The sequence below is a fragment of the Gavialis gangeticus genome, unplaced genomic scaffold (assembly GCF_001723915.1).
Source record: "Gavialis gangeticus isolate Ggan-Ray unplaced genomic scaffold, GavGan_comp1, whole genome shotgun sequence".
Taxonomy (NCBI): Eukaryota; Metazoa; Chordata; order Crocodylia; family Gavialidae; genus Gavialis; species Gavialis gangeticus.
The window spans coordinates 105,453,993-105,481,286 of record NW_017729024.1 but is presented as its reverse complement, the minus strand read 5'-3'; the positions used below and the strand labels follow the sequence as shown (position 1 = coordinate 105,481,286).

Below are 27,294 nucleotides of genomic sequence, written 5' to 3'. Positions count from 1 at the left end.
CAACAGTAAAGAGGGGAGGAAGGGGCTTCTGGGGGAAGAATTTGGGAAGGGCAAAGGGGGCTACCTGACCCCAGGATTAAAATTTTCCCTGATGTAGCAGTGGGAAGGGGACAAATTCAAGGGAAAACTCCAATTTTATACCTGGAAAATTATAACAAATTTATAAATTCTCCATATAAAGAATCTAACTATTCAGGGTCATCCTGTATTTGAGTAAATATGGTATCTATAATCAGTCTACATCATCAAGACCAGCCAAATCCAAAATCCAAAGATGTATTTTAATCATATTTTTAAACAGGAAAAGTAATTAAACTTTTGGTCAGACTAACCAAAAAGCTTCTCTCTCATTTAGAATCTTTTAAGTCAGGACCTAATCTAATACTGGGGGAAGGGGGGGGGGTAATAAATCATTGGGAGCAATTTATCATTGTATTTTCTATAGGAGGTCAGACCAGATTATAAATGGAACCAGAATTCCAGCAGCCACTGAAATCATTTTCCTTGCTTGTAAAATTTCAGTTTATGACTTCATCATTTGTTTCCTTTTAAAATGGCTTTCAACCTCAATGCCAGTTTCACCATAACCATCTTTCTCTCATGTGAAACACTAATTAGTGCATTCTAGGAATACAGCTGTTCTTCCTCCAAGGAAATTCTTTGATCATAAAAATAATAAATAAATCATAAAAATAACATAATGAAAAATTTCAGGCATTTACTTTTAAGAAATGCCCAACATGCCTCTCATAGTTCATTCTGAAACCCACCTTTCAAGCTCCCCCAACTCTCAAGAACTGCACATCAGTAAGAAAACTATTGAGCTGTTATTAGCTGTTGTTAGTTAGCATATAATTAGCATATGCTAATAGTTAGCATATGATTTTTTTTATACTTATACTTGCATTCATTACTTTCCAGTCCAGCAAGATTCTCTCTCAAGTCTAGTAGATACTGACAAGAGGTCCAGCCACTTGCACATCTCTTTATATTACATAGCATAATTTTTTTCTTTCTAGTTAAACTAAATTTTGATTTTATGACTTCTTTCATTTATATATTATTTCCCTCCTCATCTGTCAACCTTGGGGGAAAAAAGGTCAGTTTAGGCAGCTGTCCATGCTTTTCTTTCAAAGGCATAAGGAACATAAACTATATAAAAGTATTTCTTTTTCTCCAAATAGGGCTTAAGTTTTCAGCACTGGTCCAGCCGCTTCATGTTGCTATGGCAGTACAAAGAGCTGAAAAGCTAGTGTAACCAGCCAGCTGGGACTCCTCTTTTTCAAGGGAAAAATACTCCAAATATCACCAGGGATCCCTTTCATACTCTAAATGACACAGCAGCCCTGGCACCTACACGCAACAGGACTTCACACAGTCTGCCAGTTATCTCAATCCTACCCATCAAACTTCTATTTGCCTTGTAATAATATTCTCCTTTCTCAGCTAGAGAAATTATAATCTTTCATTGCAGACAAATAAGCCAACTTTTTTAGTTATATCCCCCTGCAGCAAAAACAGTCATAAGCTTTCCAGGTAGTAGATTATAATTCCTGGAAGAGATAATTACAATACAAAAGTGACAATACTTGTACGACCCTTTCAATCTTGATAAACTAAACCCTTATTAGCAAACCTGAGATTAAGATGATGCCAGTCATTGTTTCTACAAGGATAGATAAAATTGTACTGTATCATATGTAACACAGAGTTCTACCATGGAACACTTTTAAAAAAATTGCATGGTCACATCCCTCAGGTGTTGGAGATCCAAAGCCAAGCCATCTGCTGCACTGCAAACCTGTATTAGTGGAGGCCTCTCCATTTCCATCATGCAGAAAAATGTTATATCTTTATGACTCCACAGTGGTGTGGGTTAGACTAGTACAGAGGAGTAAGAGCACCACACAGCTAACATGGCTGGTAACTTCATTGTTCTGAGGAGAGACCCAGACAGACTGCAAAGTTGGTGCCAGAGGAGGAACAATTACAGCATTTAAAGAAAGAGTACCATATATAACAGCTAGTAAAGATCCTGCATGCATAATAGATTTCCTCTGGGTCCTCCTATAATTGCTCTTCAACTCCAGTATTAGTTATTGTTTAAGATCCTGAGCCTGGAAAAGTTTCTGCACTGCAAGTTGCACCACTGAAGCCAATGGTTATGCATTCACAGTGCATAACATTAACCATGTGCATTAGACTTTGCCTGACAGAGGCATAAATGAGTATTACTATCATAACCAAAAACTCTTTTGAAATCAACTATTTCAAAACAGCAATTAACTGAAGTAAGGCATGTTCTACCAAACAAGCCAAGTAAAGCAAGTTGCAACGGATCAGCAGAAGGCATTCATTTACAACGTTAAAAATTATTTCAGATGCAAACATTATAGTCTTGCTTTAACCTTCTGCAACAGACTATGATGTAGCATATGCTTTAAAAAAACTACTTCAAGAAGTGTATCTGTAACCTTTAACCAATTTCAAAATGTTATATAATCCTTGAGAATCCCTTTGGGACCCTCTTTTGTACTGCATATCATGATGTTAATATTTGCCTGTTTTAGCTTTGTTTAAAAATTACATATTAAAACAAAGAGTATTCAAAGCAAATTCTATCCTGCAACAAGGTCTTTGTACCACAAGCAAGCTTTACTCTTACTGTGGCCTAATTAAAAATAATAAACATTTTTTTCCCCAAGACTTTTAACAAAAAGTCCCTACTTGGACTCAGTCTCTTGGCACCTAATGGAAAACTTGAAGGTCTTAAAATAAATAACTTATTAATTACAGTACACCAATTTTTAAAGCACATATCCTTGCTAACTTCTAACTTTATAGGTAGAACTGGTTCAAATACAAGTTTAAACTTTAGGGGGAAAATCCTTTTATACAGGGATTTTTTTTCCTTTGGAATTGTTATTCAATTCTAATAATAGAGACAACCCCCCCCCCTCCCCCCCAAGGATTAAGTGGCTCAGAGCCTCTCATTTGGAGGAGCAGAAGAGCAGGTAAAGGCACAATGGAATTTGATGCATGATCCACACAGTTGTGCTTACTGCTATGCCACATGTGCATGGTAGGAGGTGTGACTGCACATCAGATCTCATCATACCTTATTGCTGGTGCAGGGGAAGCCTGGGATAAGGATCCCAGGCTTCCCCTTCACCGGCAAGTAGCACTTGCTCCAGCTGGGAGCCCCATCAGCTGAAGAGGCTCCCAGCTGTGGGGGGCATCAGGCACTCCTGTGCCTGGAAGCCCTGTCAGCTATTCAGGGTTGCCAGCCATGGGGGTGCATGGTGTGCCCCTGCTGTTGGGAGCCCTGATCGTCTGATCAGGGTTCCTAACCGCAGAAGCACATGATGCAGCCCCCATGGCTGGGACCCATCAGGCCACATGTTCAATTAAAGGCATCATAGAAACCAGCCATAAAGTTATTACACATTTTTGTGGAATATTTTTGTGGCTTATTCCTTATTTTATGCTTTTACATCAGAAATGTTACCTTCATACACATTAATTCCTTTAAGATGTGGCTGGGTTACAATTAAAAATGAGATTAACTGGTTAATCATGCTTTAAGTGTAATACATGGCAAGGGTCTCAGTATCACTGAATGTCAGGTTTAAGCTCAACATAAGGTGTCTTGTAGATCTCAATCCATTTCATAGATACTTACAACCATAGAAGGGGCTATTCTATCTACCCCTGTGTTAGCTATGGCCATAATGGTGAATTCTGAAGCTTGAAACCATATGTGAGGAAAAGTTTTTCCCAGGAGAGAGAAATGCGTGGCACCTCAGAATTACTGGCTGGTATACAGGGCTTTCCTGCCTCACATTTAGGGTCTGACAGTGTCAGTACTTATGAATGACAGTGCAGTATGATGAACAACTACTACAGATAAGAAGAAAAGTTAAGTTTCCTCCAAGTCTGCCAAAATCCTATATATTTCTGGAATCTGTCTATCCATTCTCACATTGCACAGGGGGCCAATATAAGGTGTCTTGTAGATCTCAATCCATTTCATAGATTCTTATAACCTTAGAAGGGACTATTGTGCTCATCTAGTCTGACTATAGCATAGCATGTCACATGAACCCACACTGCAACGCCTTCATCCAATTCAATAACTTGCAGTTGAACTGAAGCATCTCTCAGGAAGGTATCCAGTCCCAATGCAAAGACCCTCAGTGATGGATAATTTACTGTTTCCTGATCCCAGCAGGTATGCTTTTACATCAGAAATGTTACCTTCATACACAGCACACATGTTGGTAGGCATGAATTATTTTGTCAGAGGGATGTGAGCCCTCCAGCACTGGTCTGAAGTGCCTTTTAGAATTATTTCCATAATCTGAATATGAGCCAACTGTTTGCTTTTGTAAAAAAAAGCCAAAAGCATACTGGGTTGTATTAACATGTGTCATTACAAATCAAGGGAACTAATTCTTCTATTCTATTCAGCACTGCTGCGGCCTCACCTCAATTACTGTTTCCAGTTTTGGGCCCCATACTTCAAGAAGGATGGCTCTATTGAACACTTGATTTAAAAGAAGTTTTAGTCTTCTGTGTGAAGACCTGTGCGCACAAAGTAGAATTTAGGTGGATAATCAATCAAGAAAGAATCAAAGGGTATTAATCCAGATTTAATCACAGGCCATCCTTCTGGTCTACAAAGAACTCAGTCCATGAACCAAGAAACATTTTACTTCCAAAACAACCTTTGGATAATACACAACAGCTTTCAGAAGCATGCCTCTCTACAGAGAGCCCTAAAAAGCCAACCATGAGATGGGCCTTTTCACTGAGATCTGATATTCTTCTGCAGGCATCATACATCCTGAAAAAAGTTCATTTAATTCATTTTTTTCTCTATGGATTATGCTAATAACATGTGACCCTATAATGCAAACAGCAATTTTCCCATATCACCTAAAGTAATAAAGCTGTAAAAAAGAGAGGTTTCAGACTTCAACATCAAGAAAATAGAAAGACAGAAAGAAAAAGTTATTACACATTCCATACTACTCATTTCCCCCATCCTGAACCAAGCAGCCAGCCAATATTTAAAGCCCCTGCATTGTGACTGATGCTTTGCTGAAGAGGTTCAAATATTTAAATAAATAAGTGAAGCTAAGGCTTAGGCTTTCAGAACAAAGCTAAAGAAAACTGTTTTATCCTGGAGAGTCTGGATGACATTGGCTGAGCTCGTCATTAAGGCCTCTCTCCACTGCTCAATAACTAAGCCATCTTGCTGCACTTAGCACTTTTTTTCTAGACCACCCACTCAGACACAGATACACAAACCACATGTGCTAGGAATGTCTGCACTCCACTGAAATCAAAATCAGCATTACAACCTCATTAATTGCACAGTTTAATGCAACTCATTTGTTTTATCCTTTCAAAACCTTTGATTTCACAGTTTATAGATATTCTCTTTTCTAGCTTTTAGAAACTTACGGAAGCAGAAGGGAAAAAATTTACTGTGGGGAAAGAATGTTTTTGTACATCTCATCTTCCCCCTTCTGTGGAGATTGGCTTTATTTCTAGGTCTCAATAAAAACATATAATTGACAACTTAACAAACCTACTTTTTCTTGCACTGAACACAGACCCTGCATTCCATTTTCAGCCAGCAGTAAAAAAAAGATAATCATTTATGCCACATTCACATAGGAGATAAGGGCATGGCTTATTAATGGAAAGGGCAATTTTATAGCATAGGTTGTACAATGGAACATAGGAAAATGCAGGACACATCTGATACAATATCCAAGGGAGATTTCCAGCTCTAACCAGTGATAACAAAAATGTATCTTGTGCTGAATTCAGCTGCCAACTCTTACCTTTGCTCAATCTCTGTGCTGAAAAAAACAATGCAAAACTACTGTCAGGTACAGTACCCACACAAATGACAATGAGAAGTTAGTGTGTGAAAAAACAGGTAATTCACAATGTTTGTACTCCACTACCATTTACCTCTCAGATCATTAGGTCAACAACTCTGTTCAATTGTGCCAATAATGCACTAGAGTCTCCTTCCTGAATATTACATCAGAATGTCTTGAACTAGATCTCACTGCTTATCAACTAATAGTACTCTATTAATGCAAAGAACTATATTCAGCCACTTTTTTTTTTTTTGAAAACTGAAAAGGCATTGTTGTCATTTTGGTAATATTTCTCCTTCCTGTCTAGTCTCTGTGGCACTTCTTGCTACTCAAGAAAATGCAGGGCTCTTATATGATTGTGCTATGATGTAAATGTGTCTGTTCTCTCATGCACAGGGCCAGCCTTGTAAACTTAGTAGTTCTAGCTGTAGGTAATGCACAGATTAACCCACAAGCACACAAAAAAGGATCTCAGAAATGTGAGTTGTAGTCCCATCGTTCATTGGAAATTCTTAATTCTTTCATGCACAAGAGTTAATTTTTTCAGGTATAGTATCCTGCTTCAGAAAATGAGCACCCTGATCAATCTTTGCCAAGGAATACAGCAAACAACACAGAATGATCTCCATAGGATAAAAAGTTTCATGATATATGACATGCACTGCTAAACAATTAAGGAAATTATTGAAGTTCTGAAAAAAAATCACATGCCTTGCACTTGTTAATCTTTGGAATACATTTCACACTGTTTATTTTTGTACTGCCTGGTTGCTCCTACCATGCTTAAGGGCCTATTAGCATTTCCACCATGAGCAGTTTATTTCAGTGTATTGTAGTGCAACTGCCAAAATACATATTTACATTATAGACAGTGGCAGCTTCGTTTTTCTGATTTAAAATGTGCTCTCTCAAGGTCACCTAACTGCAGAGCTTCCAGGGCAGCTACAATCAACTGAGTGAAAAACACAATTGTAAGTAGTGTCTAAATAGACTCCAAAGTAGCATCAAACCGTGGAAATCAATTGGAAATGTGTACTCACAAAAATAAAGGCACTCATATAGAATGAAATAAAAGCTTACTGAAAGATACAACACATGCACTTAAAATGCAAGCAAGTGGTTGAAGAGGGTAAGTAACATACACAGAACAAAGTAGTACAGCATGAGAGCAAATTAAACATGCTACTCCAGACACTGTTGTGATGGTTAGATAAGACACGTAACTAAATGGGACAGGGTCCTCTATAGACATCTTACCATTTTCCTATCAGTTCTGCAAGCTGTAGTGTAACAGGGTTTGAAAGTTATGAGATATTTCAAGACACCAAAACACTCTAACACAGCTTTGAAGAAATTCAGCAAATCGTTACATTTTTCATTGACCTGAAATGGACTATGTCACACACTTATAGTTCATTGGAAAAATTAAAGTCTATTTTAAGTTTTTCTCTTTTTAAAATATTAATAAAATTGTCTCAAGTCTCTCTAACCAGAGGTATTTTATGTGCTGTCCTTCAAATTAAAAAAAAAAATATATATAGATTTAGCTCTGAACAATATGTATCAATACAAAGTTTAATTCATAGTGGTATTACTGAAACACTTCCTTCAATTGAAAGCCTGTTAGTAACATAACACAAATTTAAGTTTTTCATGTGTTCTTCTTGGGAATCTCTCATCAATTATTTTTACTTTTTCCTCCCCTCATCTTCTTTACCACAGCTTTTGCTACCAAACTGAGGTCTATTTTCTAAGGAATTGCCCCTTTTGGTTAACATGAATTAAGTTACCATTTTAATTCAGATGAAGCTCAACTTTATTACTTTTGTATAGCTAATTCCTGAGGTGAACAGTCAGTTATTGGCAAGAATAAAGTTGTCTTTTCCATCAGATACAATTGCTGCTCTTCAAGTACAGCATGCAACCAATGCTAGAAAAGAAATTTGTAAATATTGCTAACCTTTGTCTGGGTCACTTAATCCATTATCCAAATTCACTCTGTTAAGTTTGTTTTAAGTAGTTTGACACTAAATAAAACTACAAACCATTTCTTTGCTTACATTTAAAAGCTAATGTTGTTGTTGTAAGATTGAACATATGGCTAAAACACTTTTATTAGTCCCAAAGATGAATGTTTGTAACTGTGGTGGATTTGAGCAGGTTATTTTACTATTTGTTTTTCTTTTGAGAAAAATATGACTATTTGAAATTGATTGAAAAAGGATTTATTTTGTTTCTGCATACAAAATTAGATGAAAATAGCTAATGTAAAACTTTTTGTAAACGAGACCAACACTTAGTGACAACGATTCTATCAGAATTTTGTGGAAAACTCACTTTAACAGACAAACTTCAGGCTACTTATTTCCTCCCTCTTCCAATCTTACCACATTAAAGAATTAAGTTTTTATTGAAGCATTATTAAGCTTTTCCATGAAATTCAGAGGTAATGTTTATATTGTAACTGCAGTAGCCTCCCTTTCATAAGGACTTTCCTACTTCTGGACCTATAGTAGAGGTTGGCTGGAATTTCTGTGGATAAAATGACTTCTGTCATCAGTTATATATAACAATGGAAATATCTCATTCGTACTAGAAGATATTGTGGGCTCACTTCCCATCCTGAAACCCAAGAGTTTTTACCACAAAATTTAGTTAGAAAAGTCAAAATGGACTAAACTCCACATATATCTGACAGAACTAAAAGGTAGCCAGTTGAATGTGTGCTACTAATTCAAAGACCTTTAAGATTGCTTTTCAATTTCCAAACATTTTTATATAAAAACGTTGACAAAAAATTGCTTACTCCTCCCACATGCACCCCTCCCCCCCCTAACATCATCTGGCTGATGTCAAAAGTGATTTTTAAAGACCTTCCTCTCTCTCTTGCCTCCCTCACTCCCAACAATTGCACATTGAGACGTGGACTTAAAGAACAACATAACTCTTCAAGTATGTTTCATGCCAATCATCAATAAGAGTCATAACATTACTAAAAAAAGTACACTTGTCTTTTTGGAAGCCTGAGGAGGACTTTCCTTGGAGTATGGATGAAGAACCATTAAAAAAAAGAAAGAAAATTCTTTGGACTTAAAGAAACAGTTGAGAATTCACATTTGAACATGAAGAACTAACCCTAGTAGGAATCCATTTTCACAGTACTGCATAAAGTCATGTGCATGAAACAAAAAAACTTACAGATATTACTGTTGATCAGCTCTATACATATAAACTAAAGCTGGCATGTAAGAACTGGAAATATACTGGCCTCTCTGCTGACAATTTTGTTAAGGCTGACAAATTTGAATAAACCTTTGGATCCAGAAGTATTTCTTAAATGTAATCTCTTGTCATCAGGATTGAGGGCTTAATAAAGAGGTAATTATTTCATTGTGAAATCATTAACCTCTTGAAAGCACCGATGGCAAAATATGTATGTATGCTCTTATTTGCACTTGTATGAAAAAGTTGTCTAATTTTAAGGAAGCGTAGAGAAGAGTAAAAGAACACTGGTTTTCACAGACAAGAAATCCTTCTGGAAATGCAAGCTAGATTTTGAACAGGTACTGAAATTTGGAAACTATAGAACACAATATATATTATATATTCCAACATGTCACTGTATAACAACAAAGATTTTTTTTTTCAAAGAAAAGAATTTAATTTATCAGATGTAAAAAAACAAAAAACAAAAACATGTCTAAGTATACTGTATGAACAAATAAAAATGTGATGCCAATAGTTTTATGGTAAAGATGAGTCACACACCAGCAGCAGAAGCGTGTCAAAACTTGTAGTAATAAATAGCTCCAAATTAAGAATTTTCTACATCATTTCCTTAGAAAATAGGACCAGTATTCCTCCTTTTATGGTGATCCTGTAGAACGCCTTCACTTTCATATATATATATCTAATATTATAACATTAAAACAGACACAAGAATGTTGATGACAAACAATGTTGGATTCAGGACAGCAGAGAGTAATACTTTTTTGTTAAAAGTCCTACTGGTTTATTGACTAAGGCTAGACAGCAAGTCATATGATCCTATTTGGTGCATTTTCTACCACGGTCCAAGATCAATAAATGGAGAGCGCTAAGAACCTGTGGTCTAACCCACCGTGGCAGACTGGAAACAAAAAATAGGGCCACTTTTTGGTCCCCCACTTTGTACCTCGCTTCCTGGAACTGCAGAAGTGGAAACAAGACTACAGCGTTTTAAGTGACTAGAGAAAGTCAGCAATAAGTGGCATTTTAATATGAATAAGGTTACTAGGCTTGTGATGGTGCTGCATCAAAGGAGCATACTTAGACCCGAGTACTTGTAGCATCTGGTAGTGTTATTCCCTCAATGATTTTAGAATATATGTATGCAATAATAAATAGATCAGTTATGTAATAAGGCAGTGTGTTGAACATGCATTCGTCTTGTGGACTTGAACACCACAGAGAGAGATACATGATACCATACACATTCATTAAGAATAAGGTTTTGTTTTGTTTTGTTTTTCAAGGCTATCCAGGCTAACTCTTCCAGAGCATTTCCTTGGTGAGAAGATCCTCTGAGTCTTGTCACTTTTCCTCTCCTTTATCAAGAGATGATGACTGGCTTTAAAGAAAAATAAAGCTGAAGAGGGCTGGTACATTTTTTTCTCATTTTGGTTGCATCATTCTGAATGTTTTATTTAAAAAAAACAAACAATATTTTTTGATGCAGCCAGATGCTGTATCCTCAAGATGTCCCAGAGGTTTCCAGGTAACTCTGTAGTTTACGGACTGTGGTTTTGTCCAGCGAGCAAAGGTCAAAGTCAAAGGTTGTGTTTGTGATATGAAAATGGCCAGTTTCTTCTATAAGGTTTACAATCTGAGACGGGAAAAAAAGGAGGGAAAACAATTCTGTTAAAAGCTGTTTCATGCTTTTAGAATGTATTATGTAACCAAATGCTCCTCCCAAATAAACTAGGTATTACCACGTAAAGACTATGAAGAAGTCAATTTGCATCATCTTTCTCAGGTGGAACAAAATCCAGAACTTTTATCCCCTTCCTGAGTCTCTTGAAGTTTTGATAACATAGATTCTTGGTCCAAACTGGACCGGCTTATATTTTCAGAATGGGACTAGTAAGAGTGTTGAAAACTAAGCTCCAAATCTAGCTTTGGCTCATCTCCAATCAAATTTTGTGCTTTCTAGCCACGATTAGCAATGAGGGGTTCATTTTAAAAAAAATGTTTGGAGTCCTGTATAAATTACTAATTTTAAAAGCTCTTTTGGAAGCACAGAGGTTTTTTTCCAGTGCATTTATTAGAGCCATAGATAGTGAGCTTATCGTTATAGGAAGTGACAGGTATTAAACCAATTGGAAATATACAGATTTGCTGCAAGTTTTTATTTATGAGGAAAAATGGAGAGTAGTATTCACAAGAGAAATGCAGAACAAGGGCAAAGAAAAAATAGCAAAAAAAAGTTAAGGGCCTACCTACACTACACTATAGCCCTCAAAAAATTTAATGCAGCTGCAGTTTGGTGCATAACCAGCACAGCTCTCACTGTTTGGTCTTGGGCACACTTATTGTCATGAACCCAGCATGACTCTCATGGCAGGATTTTTTCAGCATCTGATGTGTGCAGACTGGGAGCTGGTGAAGGGGTAGACTCTGTGGCAGCACTCCTGGGCACATCTCAGCATGGACTAATTTGGTCTGCTTGGCTGAGTTTTGTGCTGGTGCAGCTACACTGTAAGTGGTACCCATCCCATCCCATCCCAAAACACTTGGGTATCTCCACACTGAAAACATAGCCTGCACTACAGCCATACCTTCCATTCCTAAAGAATGAAATGACTGCATGGTAATTAACTGTGGTATGGATTTTCCTGATGAGTGCAAGCAAAACTGTCACAAAAAGAATAAAAATATTATGGCAACATTATTGAGGTCATAAGTCTTGTCAATCCAGGAGCATTATAAATAGCTTCCCCTCCCCCCCTTTTCGGAAGCTTTTTTATGATATAAGGAAGAAAAAAAGAAATAAGACTATGTATATTTCTCTCTCAAATGGAAGAGAAAATACAACCCATGTGTTTAATATGATATAAAAGGTTTTGCTTAAACACCTACAACTACACTTGAAACTTCTTGCCAAAGTATGTAACAACTCTACAAATCTGACCGACACATGTTATATGAGTGAGGAAATTTCAAAAGGAACAATATAAACAACAAAAAGGCAAACAAACTCCACATTCGATGCACAAAAAATATTTGAGACTCTACCCATATCTGCATTTTGAGTAAATGGTGTAAGGTGTTGTTTGTGGGGGTTTTTGGCCGGGGGGGAGCGGAAGGGGAGGGTTGGGGTTTTTTTTGTGTTTTTACACAATGGACAATTTTTCAGAAGATTTATTTAAATTTTGAATGGGTCTCAAGCTTTTGATTTAAACATGATTTTTTAGACTGAACTCTTAAGGAAATGGACTGAGATTTTCATATGTATTTATATGGCACATAACAGTGAGACTGATAAATAATAGGAAGTAGGGATATTGCTGTAATAACAATAATAATAAACATTTGATTTTTGACTGCAGTTTTCATCTTGATTCAGTAGTACTTGATGCAAGATTCAGTTACGTTATTCTTTCTGAATGCTACATAACAGCTATTAAAATTGTTCAAACAAACATATATCAGTTCAGCACAACTTTGCATGTGTAGATATTTTGCTGTCATGTACTACAATGGGTTGCCACATGGCGATGAATGTACAGAAAGATCTACAACCATCCGTTCTTTTTCAGTATGAACATTTTGTTTCCACCACTGAAAGTAACCATTTTCCCCATGACCCTCACATTCGTTTTGTTCCATTAAGACTCTTATCCCGCATCTTTTACCCACACAGAACACCCAATATGTCCATGAGTGTTTTGCCAGGACTAGGCCACAGGGATATCATCTGATTCCTGATCTCTGTAACACAAACAAGTAGAACTTCAACTAAAGTATTATAGATTTTGAACATTTTAAACCAAAGCTGGCTGGGATTTGAGACTGCATTTTTCAGAAGGTTGAACCAATTCATTCATATCTTTATATATATAAAAATAGTATTATAATATATTCAAAACATCCAATGATTATATTTAAACTGTAGATTGTGTTCCCCAGCATGAGAACAAAAATCCATCCAATTTGTTCCAATATAGCTTGAAATGGCAAAACTGACACATATATAATAACTAAAGAGCAAAACAATTAACTTATTAAAACATACAGCTGTATTTATGTCAAGTCTTGTCTAATTCCACCCTCATTTTGTTCTTTCTAAGGAGGGTTCTTCCAGCCTATACTGAGTGAAAAACATATTACTCTGACACCAAACTAAATAATGTAAGGTACAGACAGGTCAGAAACTGCATGACCTGGACAACTAGATATCACATCATGGTAGTAAGATAAAAAAGCAGAGGGGAAAACCTCTCTCAAATTTTAAACCCCTCTATCTAAACACATCTATTCTTTTCACCAGGGAAAATGACAGCAGCAGCAGCAACAACAACAAAAATAAAATCAATTTGGGTTTCAATCAGTCCAGAATTCTCCATACTGATATTCCAAATTTAGACACTTCCTAGAATTGATTCTGTTTCTATCTGTGCTTCATTTAAATCTGTGCTCCTTGGTTTTAATATTTTTCACCTTGACATTTAATCTGAGAACATCTGTTCCATTTTTCCACTTGAACTTGAGAGCAAAATAAAATGATGATACAAAAACTAGGGGTGTGCAAAATGGGCCGTATTCGATTTGGATTTGGCCTGAATTGGGGACAGTGATTCAATTTGTTGATTCAGATCACTGTCCCAATTTGATTCAGCCAAATCCGAATCTGATGATTCAATGCTGATTCAGAGAATCCGCAATTTGGCCAGAGACACAGCTTTAAGTGTTTTTTCTACATACTTTGAGGTACCAGGCATGGGTCATGAACAATATGAGGCTGGGGCGGATGAAGCATGCCACAGGAGCATGGGGGCAGGGTCCCCTGCGTGCTTGGTGGCGAACCTAGAAGTGGACTGGAAGTACTTCCGGGTCCACTGCAGAGCACGTGGGGGGGTCCCCTGTGCATCCCTGGCTTGGCAATCAGCTGTGGGGGACCCCAGGTGCCCCCCAGACCCAGGAGCCACCAGTCACCAAGTGGGGGGGGGCATGGGGGACCCCCATGTGCTCCCTGGTGAACCCAGAAGTGGTCCAAAAGTGTTTCTCGTCCACTTCCAGGTTTGCTGCTGAGTGTGCTGGGGCCCCCACTGTGCTTCTGTGGAATGCTCCATCCACCCCACCATCTCAGCATTCATGAGCCACCTGGTACCTTGAGGTACGTAGAAAAAAACATTTGATTTGGAGCGATTAAAGGGTCTCCTGATTTGATTCTGATTCGGCAATTCACTCACCAAATTGGGCCGAATCTCTGCCAAATCAAATCAGCAACCGAAGCTTTGCACAGCCCTAATAAAAACTGTTAGTTATCAGCCAACAAGCAATGATGATATGTAGAATTATGATGTTCTCTCCTTTAGATAAAATCTTTGGTCCTGTCTCATGGCAGAAGGTTGGGAATAAATCTAGCTCCTTTTGCAAAGTTAGGAATGCAGTTCCAGTCATTATCTCCAATTATACACCGTGATAACTAAGTATCGGGCAATCAAGTTCATGTAAGTTATGGAAGGCAACAGATTGCCCACCAATGAAGAAGCCTGTTTAATATGCTTCTCTGTGATATACTACTATCCTTCACTAACTCCTCCAACAATACACTTGGTTTTAGTAATACAAGACCATTTAAAAGTGCTAACAGATGCATTTTTAAGCAACACAGTATATGTCAAACCAATAGATGAAAGCTCTTTTATTGATCAGTATTTACTTGAGGCTTTTTAAGTTCTAGATTAAAAGCAATATAAACATTTTAAAATGATCCTTCATCCTGGCCTCCAGAAATACAGCCACAGCAACAAGGACACTTGATAAACTGGAGTGAAATGAACCCCAAAACTTTTAATGGATGTACAAAAATACATCACATTAAACCCAGATGACTCAATTAAAAGCTTCTAAAATGTTGGAGTTCCTGACAGCCTGCCAACAAGAGTAGTATTCTTGACTTATAATATTAGCGCACACATTCTTACTCTGTTCAAAAATACTTGAAAAATAATAAAGGTTTAGATTCCCAGGAAGCCTGACAGTTATAATGTTAAAAACATAACATTAAAATGTTTTATTCTGAGTGTCCAGGCAGCAAGATCCAAAAATATACTATTTGTTCCTGCCGGAAAAAGCTTTGCTTCTCTCCTTTAATGTATGATTCTGTTTACATAATGTCACTGCAGCTCAGTTTCATCACCATCCATTATGCTGCAACAATGTATCTGTCTTTAAACAATAAAATAAGAGAGAGAGAGAAAGAGGGCGAGACAGCGAGCGAGCAAGCAACAGCGAGTGAGCAAGTCACAGAAAGACAGAGAGTGAATGCAGAAGTGCGTGCGCATGCTTCTGAAGTGCAAAGAATGGCAAACTCATTTTTCAACTTATGGAGGGTTTTTAAGCCATTTGATAGTTCCCAGATTTGCAAACCTCCACTTTAAAGGAAATTTTCAAAATTTGATGGTCTCTTGAAGCTAAGCACCCTCAACGTACATGTAAATTAGCTAGGTGAACAGCCTAACCTCCAGAGGTACTATGCACCTGCAGCTCACAGAGGTCTTACTGGTGCTCAGTGTTCTGGAAAGAATTAACATTGATTTAAATGGAGTTATGACAATTCACACATCTAAATACATGCAGTCAATTTCTACAAAAACACTGACCAACTTCCGTGGGGATCAAGATTTCACTATGGTGTCTATATATGGATTTTGGATCCTAACTATGGGAGCCAAATCGGAACACACTGGCCAAGCAGCACAGCTGAGTATTGTAAATGGTCTGTTTCATCTGCACTGCACTATAGTATAATTCCCAGTCTCTTCTTTTTATAAAAACACTAACATAGGAAATGGGGAAGGTGCATTTTAAAATGCAACATTTTTAATAATCTCTAACTCATTTCAGCTAATGCTGGCCCTTTCTCCATATCAAAACTACTCAATCCATTCTCAAATGCTCAGTTCTTGGCCAAGTTCTCCCTCCTCCCCTCCCCAGTATACTGTCCTCTCCCAGAGTTCATTTATATGGACCTTTAAGTACCCCTTTTACACTAATGTTATTCAAATACATATCTTAACCTCTGTAGTATAATATTACACTCTTCTTCACCTGTGTATTGATTGCAGGCTTCCTTTAAACTAAACTTCAAGAGAAATGCTTCTCTTGGGGGGGGGGGGAAGCAGTGTCTTCAAACAGCTACTTTTTTCCTGTTTTTCTCTTCAGCTGACAACCCATTTTGCTGTCACTGTCTGTAGATGTGATAAGAACCAGGACTGTTCCAAAAAAAAAAGAAAAAGAAAAAAAGAAACCTCTTTCCTCTTCTTTTTACATCTCTTACCAGTTGTGCACTACTGCCTATAAGTGCCACTACTTCAATTTAATTTCAGGCCTGCTAAAACCCTACATAAATGCTTCTGAATCTTTTTAGACTCAAGGCACCTCTGAATACTCAGGGCATCCCTTGGAAAGTGCCAGCTCTTATTTTTCACTTTTTTGACTACAGAAGAGTAATAGAGCAGTGTTTCTGTTAAAAGAACTCAGAAGGACCACAACTATAGATTTCTATGTGAAATCTCTAGGTTTGTCTTGTGAATCATGTTTGTAAACTTACCAGTTCTAACGTTGTGTGCCACCCTGTGGCACCCTTGAAAGGATCTCAAGGCACCCCAGGGTGCTGTGGACCCTGATGGAGAGCCACTGTCCCAAACTAAGCCTTTATTTCTTTTTCCAAGTCTCTTTGCTATGAACTCCTGAAGTTTCTGTTCTGCATGTGGATCATATACAGAATACTGTTCCCTACTACAGCATATCACAATGGGACCACGAAACCTGCATCTTCCTTTAGTTCACTGGATCTGTTCCATGTTCCAAATCAGTGGCACCCCCTGAGAGTGCCACCCTCTGACAGGCCATGCTTCCCGCTTAGGCAACGGGCAGGCAGGAGCACCAGTGCTTCCCCTGAAAGCACCAGCTGGGGAGTGGGAGTGCCAGATGCCATGCCACGGCCACTTCCGGGAGTGGTGCAGCCACATACCTGCCAGCACAATTGGCTATGGGGGGACACCCCCAGTCACTGACTGGTTGCTGGGAGGGCATGACTAAGGTGGCACCAGTCACCAGATAAAATGTTCCAGATAAAATCCGTCTTCATTTGTAAAGTCATCGCCAGATTTCCTCCTTCTGCTCCCTCATACTCATTCCTTTTCACTATTTCATCACTGTTGCTTTTCTCTTATGTAGTCCCTGACATATTTAATAGCATTCCTGAATCTCAACACTTTACAGCCATTTAATAGGGCTGTGCAAAGCTTTGGATGCTGATTTGATTCAGAGGAGATTCAGCCTGATCAATTAAAAGGGCCAAATCGATTCGAAGCTCTCCGAATTGATTCGGAAAAAGATTTGGAGAGCTTTGGTGATTTGGGCAGTCCCTGCCTGCTGCAGCAGAGAGGTGGACCTGGACTCCATGCTGGTAAGTAGGATGCAGGGAAGGAGGGGGCTGGAGAAGGGGGAAGGGGACCATGGGGGGGCCCACAAGGCCCCATCCCCTGCCTGCTGGCTCAGCCCCACTCCAAGCACCCCCCAACCTCCATCCACTCCCCCAGCACCCTCATGGCTGCCCCACCCACCCCACCTCCTGGCCCTTTTAAAAATAGCCCTCACCCACCAGGTGCTGCCAGGTGGGGGGGGGCAATCTCCACTGCCCCCCACTGCCCCATGCCATGTGGGGGGCCTTGCCACAAGCCCCTCAACCCCCACCCACTTACCCAGCCCCTTCCCATGGCTACCCTGCCCACCCCAGCTCCAGCCCTTTAAGGAAAAAAAACCAAAAGAACCCCCCAGACTCACCTGCTTCTGCAGTGGCCTTGGGGCTTCTGAGGGTTTGTGGAAGAGCCTCCCATGCAATGCAGTGTAGTGTGGGGCAGTGTGGATTGCCCCCCCCAACCAGGCAGGAGCTGGTGAGTCAGGGCTTTTTTTTTGTTCTTTGGGGGTTTTTTTAAAAGGCCAGAAGCTGGGACTCATGGGGCAGCCATGAGGGGGGCTGGGAGGCTCATGGCAGAGCCCCCCACATGGTGTGGCAGTACAGGGCAGCAAGGATTCCCACCCCCCGGGCAGCACCTGGTAAGTAGGGGCTTTTTTTTTTCAAAGAGCTGGGAGCTGGGGCAGGTGGGGCAGCCGTTGCCGGGGCCGGGAGAGCAGGCAGGAGATGGGGCCTGTGTGAGTTGGAGATTCAGCTGATTTGGCAGCAGCTGAACCTCCAAATCAGATTTGGCCAAATTGATTCGGGATAGTGATTCGAATCACTGAATCCGAAGCAAATACTAGCCGCTTCACACAGGCCTACCATTTAAATCTCTTTCCCCCATGCATATGCCACTTAATTCCTTTCTTCCACTGTTCTTGTTTGAAGATAGCATGTAATGACAAATAGTGTGGGCCTGAAAGATGGAAAAAACAACTGGTATTATCTTGTACTATGATGTGATGTGATTTGAGAGTTAACTCTTTTTTATCATATACATTTCTGTGAATTGGCAAAGTCATATGTACTAATAAGTTGAAATGCGTAAAATATTAAGCTATTGAAGGCATCTTCCAAAATGAGATTCCAAGATTTTCTTCACATTTTAACTCATAACTTCCAGCTAGCTGGTACCTATGCTTTGCTAGGTCAAGCAAGTCCTTCTAGGTTTAGGACTTGTCTATATGGTGGAGTTGATGTAGAATAAAGCTAAACTAGGACATGAAACTACATTTTTCATTAATTTAATTCCAAAGTAGAATAAACTGCCTTTGCATTTAGCACATGCTAGGACAGCCCACAATGAGGAACTAGTGCAGATAGTTTTTATAGTTTTGTATAAAAATTACACCCTAACTTGCCCATGCAAAAAAACCCTTGCACTCCCCTACCACGTTTTGTGGTGAGAAATGCTTCTTTAATTGGTGACAAATTGAGGACAAACTTTAGAAACAACAGTATGTTACATAAAACACTGTGAACCTGCTCAAGAATATATTTAAAGATGATATTATGTAGGGTTATGTACCGGGTTCCCGTTTAATTAAACACATTCAAATGTGTAATCTTTTGCTATAGCTTTTATTATAGTGAGCTTCCACTACTTTCTGATCATAAGTTTTGTTTTGTGACTAGTTAATGGATTCAAGATGAAAGTCTACAGAATGTTTTAGTATTGCACAGACTTAAGCATTCAGAAATTTACTGAGGTGTTAAAAATATCTATTTATAAAGTCTGACTGTGATATCTAATTGCTGTCAATGCAATAAAACCATCTGTGCTACAATTACTTCTGCTTTGCTAATAACGTGAATTGTTTCATCTCTACCATTTGTAATCCAGTAATACCTGACAATGCCAAGATCCCTGAATGCAAAATGTCAAAATATAATGCATTTTTTTTAAATATAGAGGACTTGAAGCTCATAGTTCCAACCATTCCAGCTTACACTAAAGTACTCAATTACTTCATTAGGAAGAATACAAAGTATTTGGAAACAGCACCTAACTGTTTTTGACCAACACTCCAGTCCTAAAAAAACACTTAACAAAATTTCCAACAAACAGTACAACATCTGTACTTTTCTTCCATCCCACAGACCTTACTTTAGTGGCCTGTTTTCATTATTACCGATTCAGCAGTTTGCAAATGCATTGATCAATATTGTGAACCAGTAATAGAATTTAGCTTAAATGCATACCATTTCTACCTCTGCAAATTAACCTGGAAAGCAGAAAGGGATGAATTTCAGTTCCAATGTATGATCCCACAAGAAAACAAAATAAGCAATTTGTGTCACATAGTTCTTTGGGTCATACTGAAATTCTTACTCTTGGGCCATACTGAAATTACTATTACTCATTCCCAGACCTGAACGTTATAAAATCAGATTACAAAGCTTTAGGCTGAAGGAAGAAGAACATATTTGGTCTCCTGACTTTGAGCACACTAAGGCTAAAAACAGATGTCAGGTTTATCTCAGGTCTGACTGTCCTAGACTTCTAACTTACTTCAAAATAGGCAAGAGACAGCCGTTTACACATGCAGCTTGAATAATTATTAATTCAAATTAGCCCCAAATGGTGAGAGGGGCAGGAAAGCGGGTGTTCTATCATGGGACTTCACAGGTAGTTAAAGTGGGAGAATGGGCCTGTAGTAGGATCCCAGAATAATAAAAGGCTTTGTCCCAGGAGAAATCCTACTTCTGTTTTTAGCCTATGATATTGCAAGAGAGTGCTCCTCACCTGCTGTAGTACATGTCTTTCTCTCAATGTCATCAATCTTCTGTGGAGTTCTACTAGTTCATCAAGATATGCCTGGAAATGAACCCCCCACAAAGAAAGAACTTGTTAAGTATACAGTACAGCTGTATATTTTAAAAAGCCTCCATCCAGACTTTGTTCAAAGGATTACAAGTACCAATTTCTACTTGAGCTTTCTTACCAAAAGGGTTCAGCTTACCTCAAACTAACAAGTCAGAATGTGGTCCAGGCCATCACACAGTAAACTTTTGTTACTTTACAGAATAAATTTAAAATTTACCTCTAAAGTATTTAGGTCTCTAAAATAATTTCTATTTTTTTCAATGGTCAAAAAAAGTTTTCAGAAAGACCCATGTATTCTTCATTATGATGAAAACAGGCATTCCTCAGCTGCCAGATTCCAAAGAGCAAATGGAATAGTTAGAAGATGGTTTTGAGTTCAATAGCATACTATTTTTAAGATGCCCTGAGGGATTCAAAAAATAAACAAACAAATTAGTTCAGAGGGGATAAAATCCCCTCCCTCACTGGCACTTTTAAACACCAATTTGCACAAGGGGGAAACTCTTCCATCCATAGGCCAGGGTGTCTGACATCACTTATGTGGAGGGAAAAAAAATTAGGTTTCCAGTCTGGAGGTCACAAACTGTCTGGGGGATCAGAAGCATTTTCCCTTTAATGTTTTTTTTCTGTTTTAACAGGATCACTGGGCGGTGAAGACACAACATAGCTTCTTAGGACACCATCTCTAGAGTGGGGTTGGCAACATTTTTGGGCAGAGTGCCAAAAACACCAACAACCTTGACTTGTAAGATGCTGGTGTGCAAAAAGCAGACAGTGGAGGAGCTGCAAGAGGCCTGATCCTTGTTGTGGTAGTGCAGCCCGGCCCCATCCCTGCCATCTGCCCCAAGGGTTGCGTGCCAAGCTCTGGTACCTGTGTCAGGGGTTGCCTACCCCTGGTGTACAGCATGCCCAGAATAGAGCACCACAAATAGGGATGCTGCATGGATATATGCATTGTTCTCTCTTTCAGGAACAAAACAAGGGATACATATTAGGCTGTTGATGGGAATGAGACACCAAATTACGAGTCCTGGTCTCATGGTAGCACAAAGGTTACTATTACTACTAAATTCTGAACCCTTCAGGAATCTCTATGCTGGGAAGTTGCACGGAGTTAACCAATACAGACATTTAACAAGTGTTATAAAACTCAGTTACCCATGGTCAGTTGACACAACTTTAAAGAAAATAAAATAGTCTTTCCTTTTGCTAAATGCTAACTCTGAGTTAAGCAGCATAACATTAAAATGTATTCAACACTGTCACCTCCAGGCACTTACAAAACCTTGGAAAGGTTTCTGTATAATACCTAGACTGATTGCCTGGGATTTTGGCAGTAGGTTCTGGGCAGGAACTCTCTTTTATTTGTTCTATGAAATATTATGTAAATTTATAGCACTGCCCTAATAATGAAATAGGTGGAAGATACCCATGTAGTATTGAGGGAAAGTACTTAAATGGAAAAAAAAAAAGAAAAGTTCAACAAATGAAAAAAGCCCCTTAGAGTACAGTTTTGGTAACCTGCAAGTTTTCCATTCTGTAAAAAAATTCTACTACTTTGGCAACAATGTAGAAGAGAAAGTACTGTACCTTAATATGGCTTTCTAAATTAATTTACTGTTGTCATGTTCATATTTACCTTATCACAATCGCCATTCTTTATTTGTTTATCAGATTTACTTTGCTTTATTGGGCTTTTCACTTCTAGAATCTGGAGGGGAAAAAAATCCCTGTAAGCATTAATTATATCATTGGGCTATATAAATAATTACATTTAAAAAACCTGCCATCACCCAAAACCAACCAAAAATATAACAACTAGAAGAAATCATAACCAAACTCCACTACTGACCATTCATGCTTTTTGACCTACACAAAATTAGTTTTCTCAGAAAGAACTTACATCAGAAAATGCTGTTTTATTAAGATGAAATTATTAAAAACAAATGGACTTTAAAGAAATTGATTCCTGGACCTTTTTTATTGCTTCTCATGTCCTACATTCAGATGTTTGCAAGGGAAAAGGTGTAATTACTGAAGATACATAATACTGAGGCATACTCTAGGTTCTTGGAAAAGGAGACTTTCAATACAGAGAATAGGAAAACACATTTAACTGACTGCATATTATTGTTTCTTTTTCATGAAGGACACAACTTCCAGACTGCATGAGGTCTAACTGCTCCAAAATGATTTAAATAAAAAAAACAAAAACCTAATGTGGTGGGCTTGCCAGTGGCAGCCCAGCGCGCCAGCTTTGGAAAAGTTTGAAATGGTTGTTGGGGTATTTCCCTTTTCCCCCACTAATCAGGTAAAGGCAGGGGAGAGGCAAAGAGCTGGGCCTGAGAGGGAACTAACACCCCCTTCTCTTTAACTGTTCTGTTTCCTATCTAGGGGTGGAGCCCCCAAAAGGAATAAAAAGGCAGCGCGCCCAGCTTCTTCACTGAGGAATGAAGAAGAGGGTGGAAGAACAGCTGGCCAGCAGGGTGGAGCACTGGCCCCAGAAGAGCCAAAGATGGATTGTCAGACAGGGCAGGGCAAGCGGATGTATCCCCCTGCCCTGCCACGAGGGAGCACAGTGTTGGTGCACAGCCGGTGCACAGAAGGTCCAGGAGGGACTGAGACCCTGGGAGATGCAGGCAGCAGCTCAGGTCTCCAATCCTGGCATGAGGCCAGGCATCCTGGTGCACGGGTTGGTGCATGGAGGGTCCAGGAATGGACCAAGGCCCCAGAGTTGCACAAGCCGCCTAGGGTCTCCACTCTGGCATGAGGCTGGGAATGTGGTGCACAGGTTGGTGCAGGGAGGGTCCAGGAGTGGACCGAGACCCCTGAACTGCACAAGGTGGCTCAGGTCTCCAACTCCTTGCATGAGCCAGAGCCAACAGTGCACAGAGCTCAGAGAGGGCCTGAGGCTGGAAGGGCCTTGAGAAACTGAGGACCCCCTGCTGAGGGAGGAGATGCCTCGGCGGGAGGAACAGGAGGGCCTCATTAGACCTCAGAGAATCGTGAGCTACCAGGGAAAGAGCTTCCCACAATGGAGGAGGGATTTCCTGCTCCCTCATTTGTGGCTAGCAGCTGGAAGGGAAGCCCTGAAGGGAGGACTCCTGGGTTGTGAGGTCCCCCTTGTGGGTGATTCAAACAGGGTTATAGGGTCCCATAGGGCACTGAAAAACTTTCCCCTCTTCTTATCTTTGGGGCACTGTTACTGCATCAGGGTAACATGGACTATCCTTTTGTTTTCTTGGGAATTTAATTTTGGGCATGCTTTGCTCTGCAGCTTATATTTTGTAAATTCTGTGCCTCATATTTTGGAGCCTGCGCCTTATGCTTTGATAGCCTTACACCTCATGAGAGTATAAGTTTGCATGACTGTTAATGAGACCCTTGTTTGACCTCTTGATCTCTAATCAGTATAATATATGGAGTACCTGTATAGGTATGTGTATAAATTGCTTATAGTTCCTATATTTTGTGTATATATGTATATATTATGATTTTCTTATCTTATTAAATTTGTACGTAGTTAAGTTTTATTGCGTGTCCAAGCCTGACTCTATAGGGGAAGGAGGGAAACTACGTGCAGCAGGCAGTTACACCCCACAGAGCACCTGCCCTGCTAACATTCCCTTCAGTTGGAGAGGGGAGTACATAACTGCATACTACCTGGGTTACACTAATATTGTGTTAATATAATGCTTTTCCTTCAAGAAGATTCTAAGCCACTTTGCAAGCTTCAGCCTGCATAATGTACATACTAGACACCAGGATGCCTTCAGCTAGCACTGAAGTTCAGTCATCTCTGGAAAAAGAATGTGTCAACTAAGTCAACAGCACACTGCTTCTATATGACAGTTTTAGGACAGGACAGGGATTTTCTTTCCCCCACTTGGAAACAACAGGTCAGATTTATGTAAACAGCTTGGAACATGGCAGTTTCTGTGAAAAGTGTCAGAGGATGTTTAACAATTACAAACGATCCAGATTTCTGTTTTACATCTCACGGTACAGAAGATAACTTTGGTGACATTTCCACCCTCCCCACTCCCCTCAATACGCTTGGCCAGGGGTTAGCAATGTTTTTGGGCAGAGTGCCAAAAACACCCCAACCTTGACTTGCAAGATGTTGCCATGCTAGAGATGGATGGTGGGGAAGCTGTGAGGGACCTTCTCCTTGTTGTGGGAGTAGAGCCCAGACCCTTCCCCATCATCTGCCCCAAGTTGTGTGTGCACCTGCTGCCAGAAAGAAGTTGGTGCAGGTCTCTGCAGACCCCAGTGCAGCCACTTACAGCTTCCCCGCCGCCTGCTGCAAGCACCCCAGCCTCCCTGGTGTGTGGCCAGGGCCTGGCCAGAGCTTGGGCCTGCTGTGGCAGGTGGCTGGGAGGCTGCAAGCCACTGTACCAAGGTCTGTGGAGCCCTGGGTGGCTTGCTGCTTGTGGTGGATGCACAGGCACCTCCAGGTGGATGGTGGGGGAGCTGTGAGGGGCTCAATCCTTCTTGTGGCAGCACAGCCCTGGCCCCTTCACCACCATCTGCCCCAAGGCATGCATGCCAAGCAAAATGCCTTTTCATGCCATGCTCTTGCATACATGTCAGGGGTTGCTGATGCAGCTGCCCTGAATGCCACCTTGGTGAATGGGTGCAAAAAATAGTCGTGACCACAGTGGTGGCTAATCATCACGAATCCTGGTTTTCTCTGATTTAAAAAAAATCCCCAATTTTCAGTTAAAAAATGTAACCCCAAATCCAAATTTTTCTGGGATTGAAATAAAACACCACTAATATATAGATATATATATATAGTGGTGTTTCATTTTAATCATAGAACAATGTGGATTTGGGGTTACTTTTTTTTAACTGAAAATTGGGAATTTTTTTACATTGGAGAAAACCAGGATCCTTGCTGATCATACCACTGTGATTGCAACCGTAGCAGCAGAGACTGCTCTGGGCATTGCGTAGTTGCTACAAGTGTGGCGCTGCCCATCTATGCCTCTAATTGCATTTATGCTCTATAGGGTGCTAGCAACCTAAAAAATTAATACACATTCATGCTAGCTCTGGCTGCTTCCCTCATGGACAAAAGGAACAAATGCCTTACTTAACCATAATTGTTTATTTTACTAAGAAAGGTGCATGACTGAAATACAAATGATGAAGCCACTGGGAGTGAAGGGAAGAATCTTAGTTTTAACAGGCCTGGAGGCTGCTATAGTTTGGGGTGGAAGAAAAGTAATCTTCTCTTGACAAAAGAAATATTTCTGGAAAAAATGTCAGGTTTTTCAGGCGCTGTTTTATTACTTTAAAAAGAAAAAAAAAAAGCTTATAAGCTAAGAGTGATATTTGACATGCAGTAATCCTAACACCAGAAAGTACTTTCAAACAATTCAGTAGCTAGGACAAAGTATAGCTGAAGATAGCTCTCAGCCTATCATTGTAAGATCTGTTTTCCTGAGCTCTGATCACGTGCGTGGCTCTTCTCTGGACTCTCTCAAGCTTCTCCATATCCTTTTTGAATTATGAAGCCCAAAACTGGATGCAGTACTCCAGCTGCGGCCTCACCAAGGCGGAATACAAAGGGAGAATGATATCCTGGGATTTGCTTGAGAAACATCTATGGTTGCAAGGCAGCATTTTGCTCGCTTTACTAGCCGCAGCATTGCATTGCAAGCTCATGTTCATCTTGTGGTCAATCATGACCCTCAAGTCCCTTTCATCCATAGTGCTAGCCACCATAGCACTGCCGAGCTTATAAGGATGCTGCAGGTTTTTCTTCCCAAGGTGGAGAACCTTGCATTTTTCAGTGTTAAACACTATCAGGTTCTCATCTGCCCATTTCCTGAGCCTGTCAAGGTTAGCCTGGATCACCCTCCTGTCCTCAGGTGTGGACGCTTTACCCCAGAGTTTGGTGACGTCGGTGAAGTTGGCCAGTCTGCTTCTGATACCAATGTCCACATCATTAATGAAGATGTTGAAGAATACGGGTCCAAGGACAGAGTCTTGAAGGACCCTACTGGTCACAGGGCACCACAATGACTGACTTCTGTCAATCACCACTCTCTGGGTCTGACCACGGAGCCAATTCCCCAGCCAGCGGATCATGGTGGACCCGACGCCGCAGTTGGCCAGTTTTGCCAAGAGGTGATCATGAGATACCAGATCAAAGGCTCTTCTGAAGTCAAGATATATGATGTCAATCTCCTCTCCCTTGTCCAGGTGATAGGTCACCTGGTTGTAAAAGGAAACGAGATTGGTCTAGCAAGATCTACCCACAACAAACCCATGCTGGGTATCCTTCAGGATGTTGCCATCGGCCAGTCCGTTGAGGATTTTTTTTAAAACCTTCCCTGGGACAGAGGTCAGGCTGATGAGCCTACAGTTTGCCAGATCCACTTTCCTCCCTTTCTTGAAGATAGGCACCACACCAGCCTTCTTCCAGTCTTCAGGCACTTCCCCAGAGCACCAGGAATTCTCGAAGATCCGTGCCAGGGGCTGAACTATGATGCTAGCCAGCTCCCTGGGGTGTAAACCGTCAGGGTCGGCTTACTTCAAGGTGTCCAGCCTCTCAAGGTGTTCCTTCACGAGGTCAGCATTGATGTTGGGTAAGGGATCTCTCCGACCTGGGCCTCGCTGTCCCGTAATGGGCATGGGCAACCCATGGGACTGATGAAAAACCGACACAAAGTACCCATTTAGTAGGTTGGCTTTTTCCCTGGGCATCGGTTGTCAGTTGTCCCTTCTGCTTTAGCAGGGGTCCAATGTCACCCTTGCTTTTCCTCCAGTGTAGCAAAATCCCAAGTTTTTCTTTTTCTTTTTTTAAATGCATTCCCTCCCCTTCCCCA

The 27,294-nt window shown here is 40.1% G+C and overlaps 1 protein-coding gene across 7 annotated transcripts in view; it reads right to left on the bottom strand.

Annotated features, from left to right (window-relative positions):
- Window positions 1-10,389: 10,389 nt before the first annotated feature.
- The window catches only part of MLLT3 (MLLT3, super elongation complex subunit), a 268,280-nt gene continuing 251,375 nt past the window's right edge, over window positions 10,390-27,294 (bottom strand). For 5 of the 7 annotated variants that reach the window (XM_019517499.1, XM_019517500.1, XM_019517502.1 and 2 more), the window contains 4 exons: window positions 22,095-22,166; window positions 20,375-20,446; window positions 18,451-18,544; window positions 10,613-10,764 (listed from right to left, as the gene is read on the bottom strand). In XM_019517499.1, coding sequence (XP_019373044.1) covers window positions 10,709-10,764; window positions 18,451-18,544; window positions 20,375-20,446; window positions 22,095-22,166 — 294 coding nt within the window. In that variant the 3' untranslated portion in view covers window positions 10,613-10,708. Of the gene's footprint in view, window positions 10,765-18,450; window positions 18,545-20,374; window positions 20,447-22,094; window positions 22,167-27,294 lie in introns of all 7 variants that reach the window. The other 2 variants (XM_019517503.1, XM_019517497.1) reach the window with 1 other exon arrangement.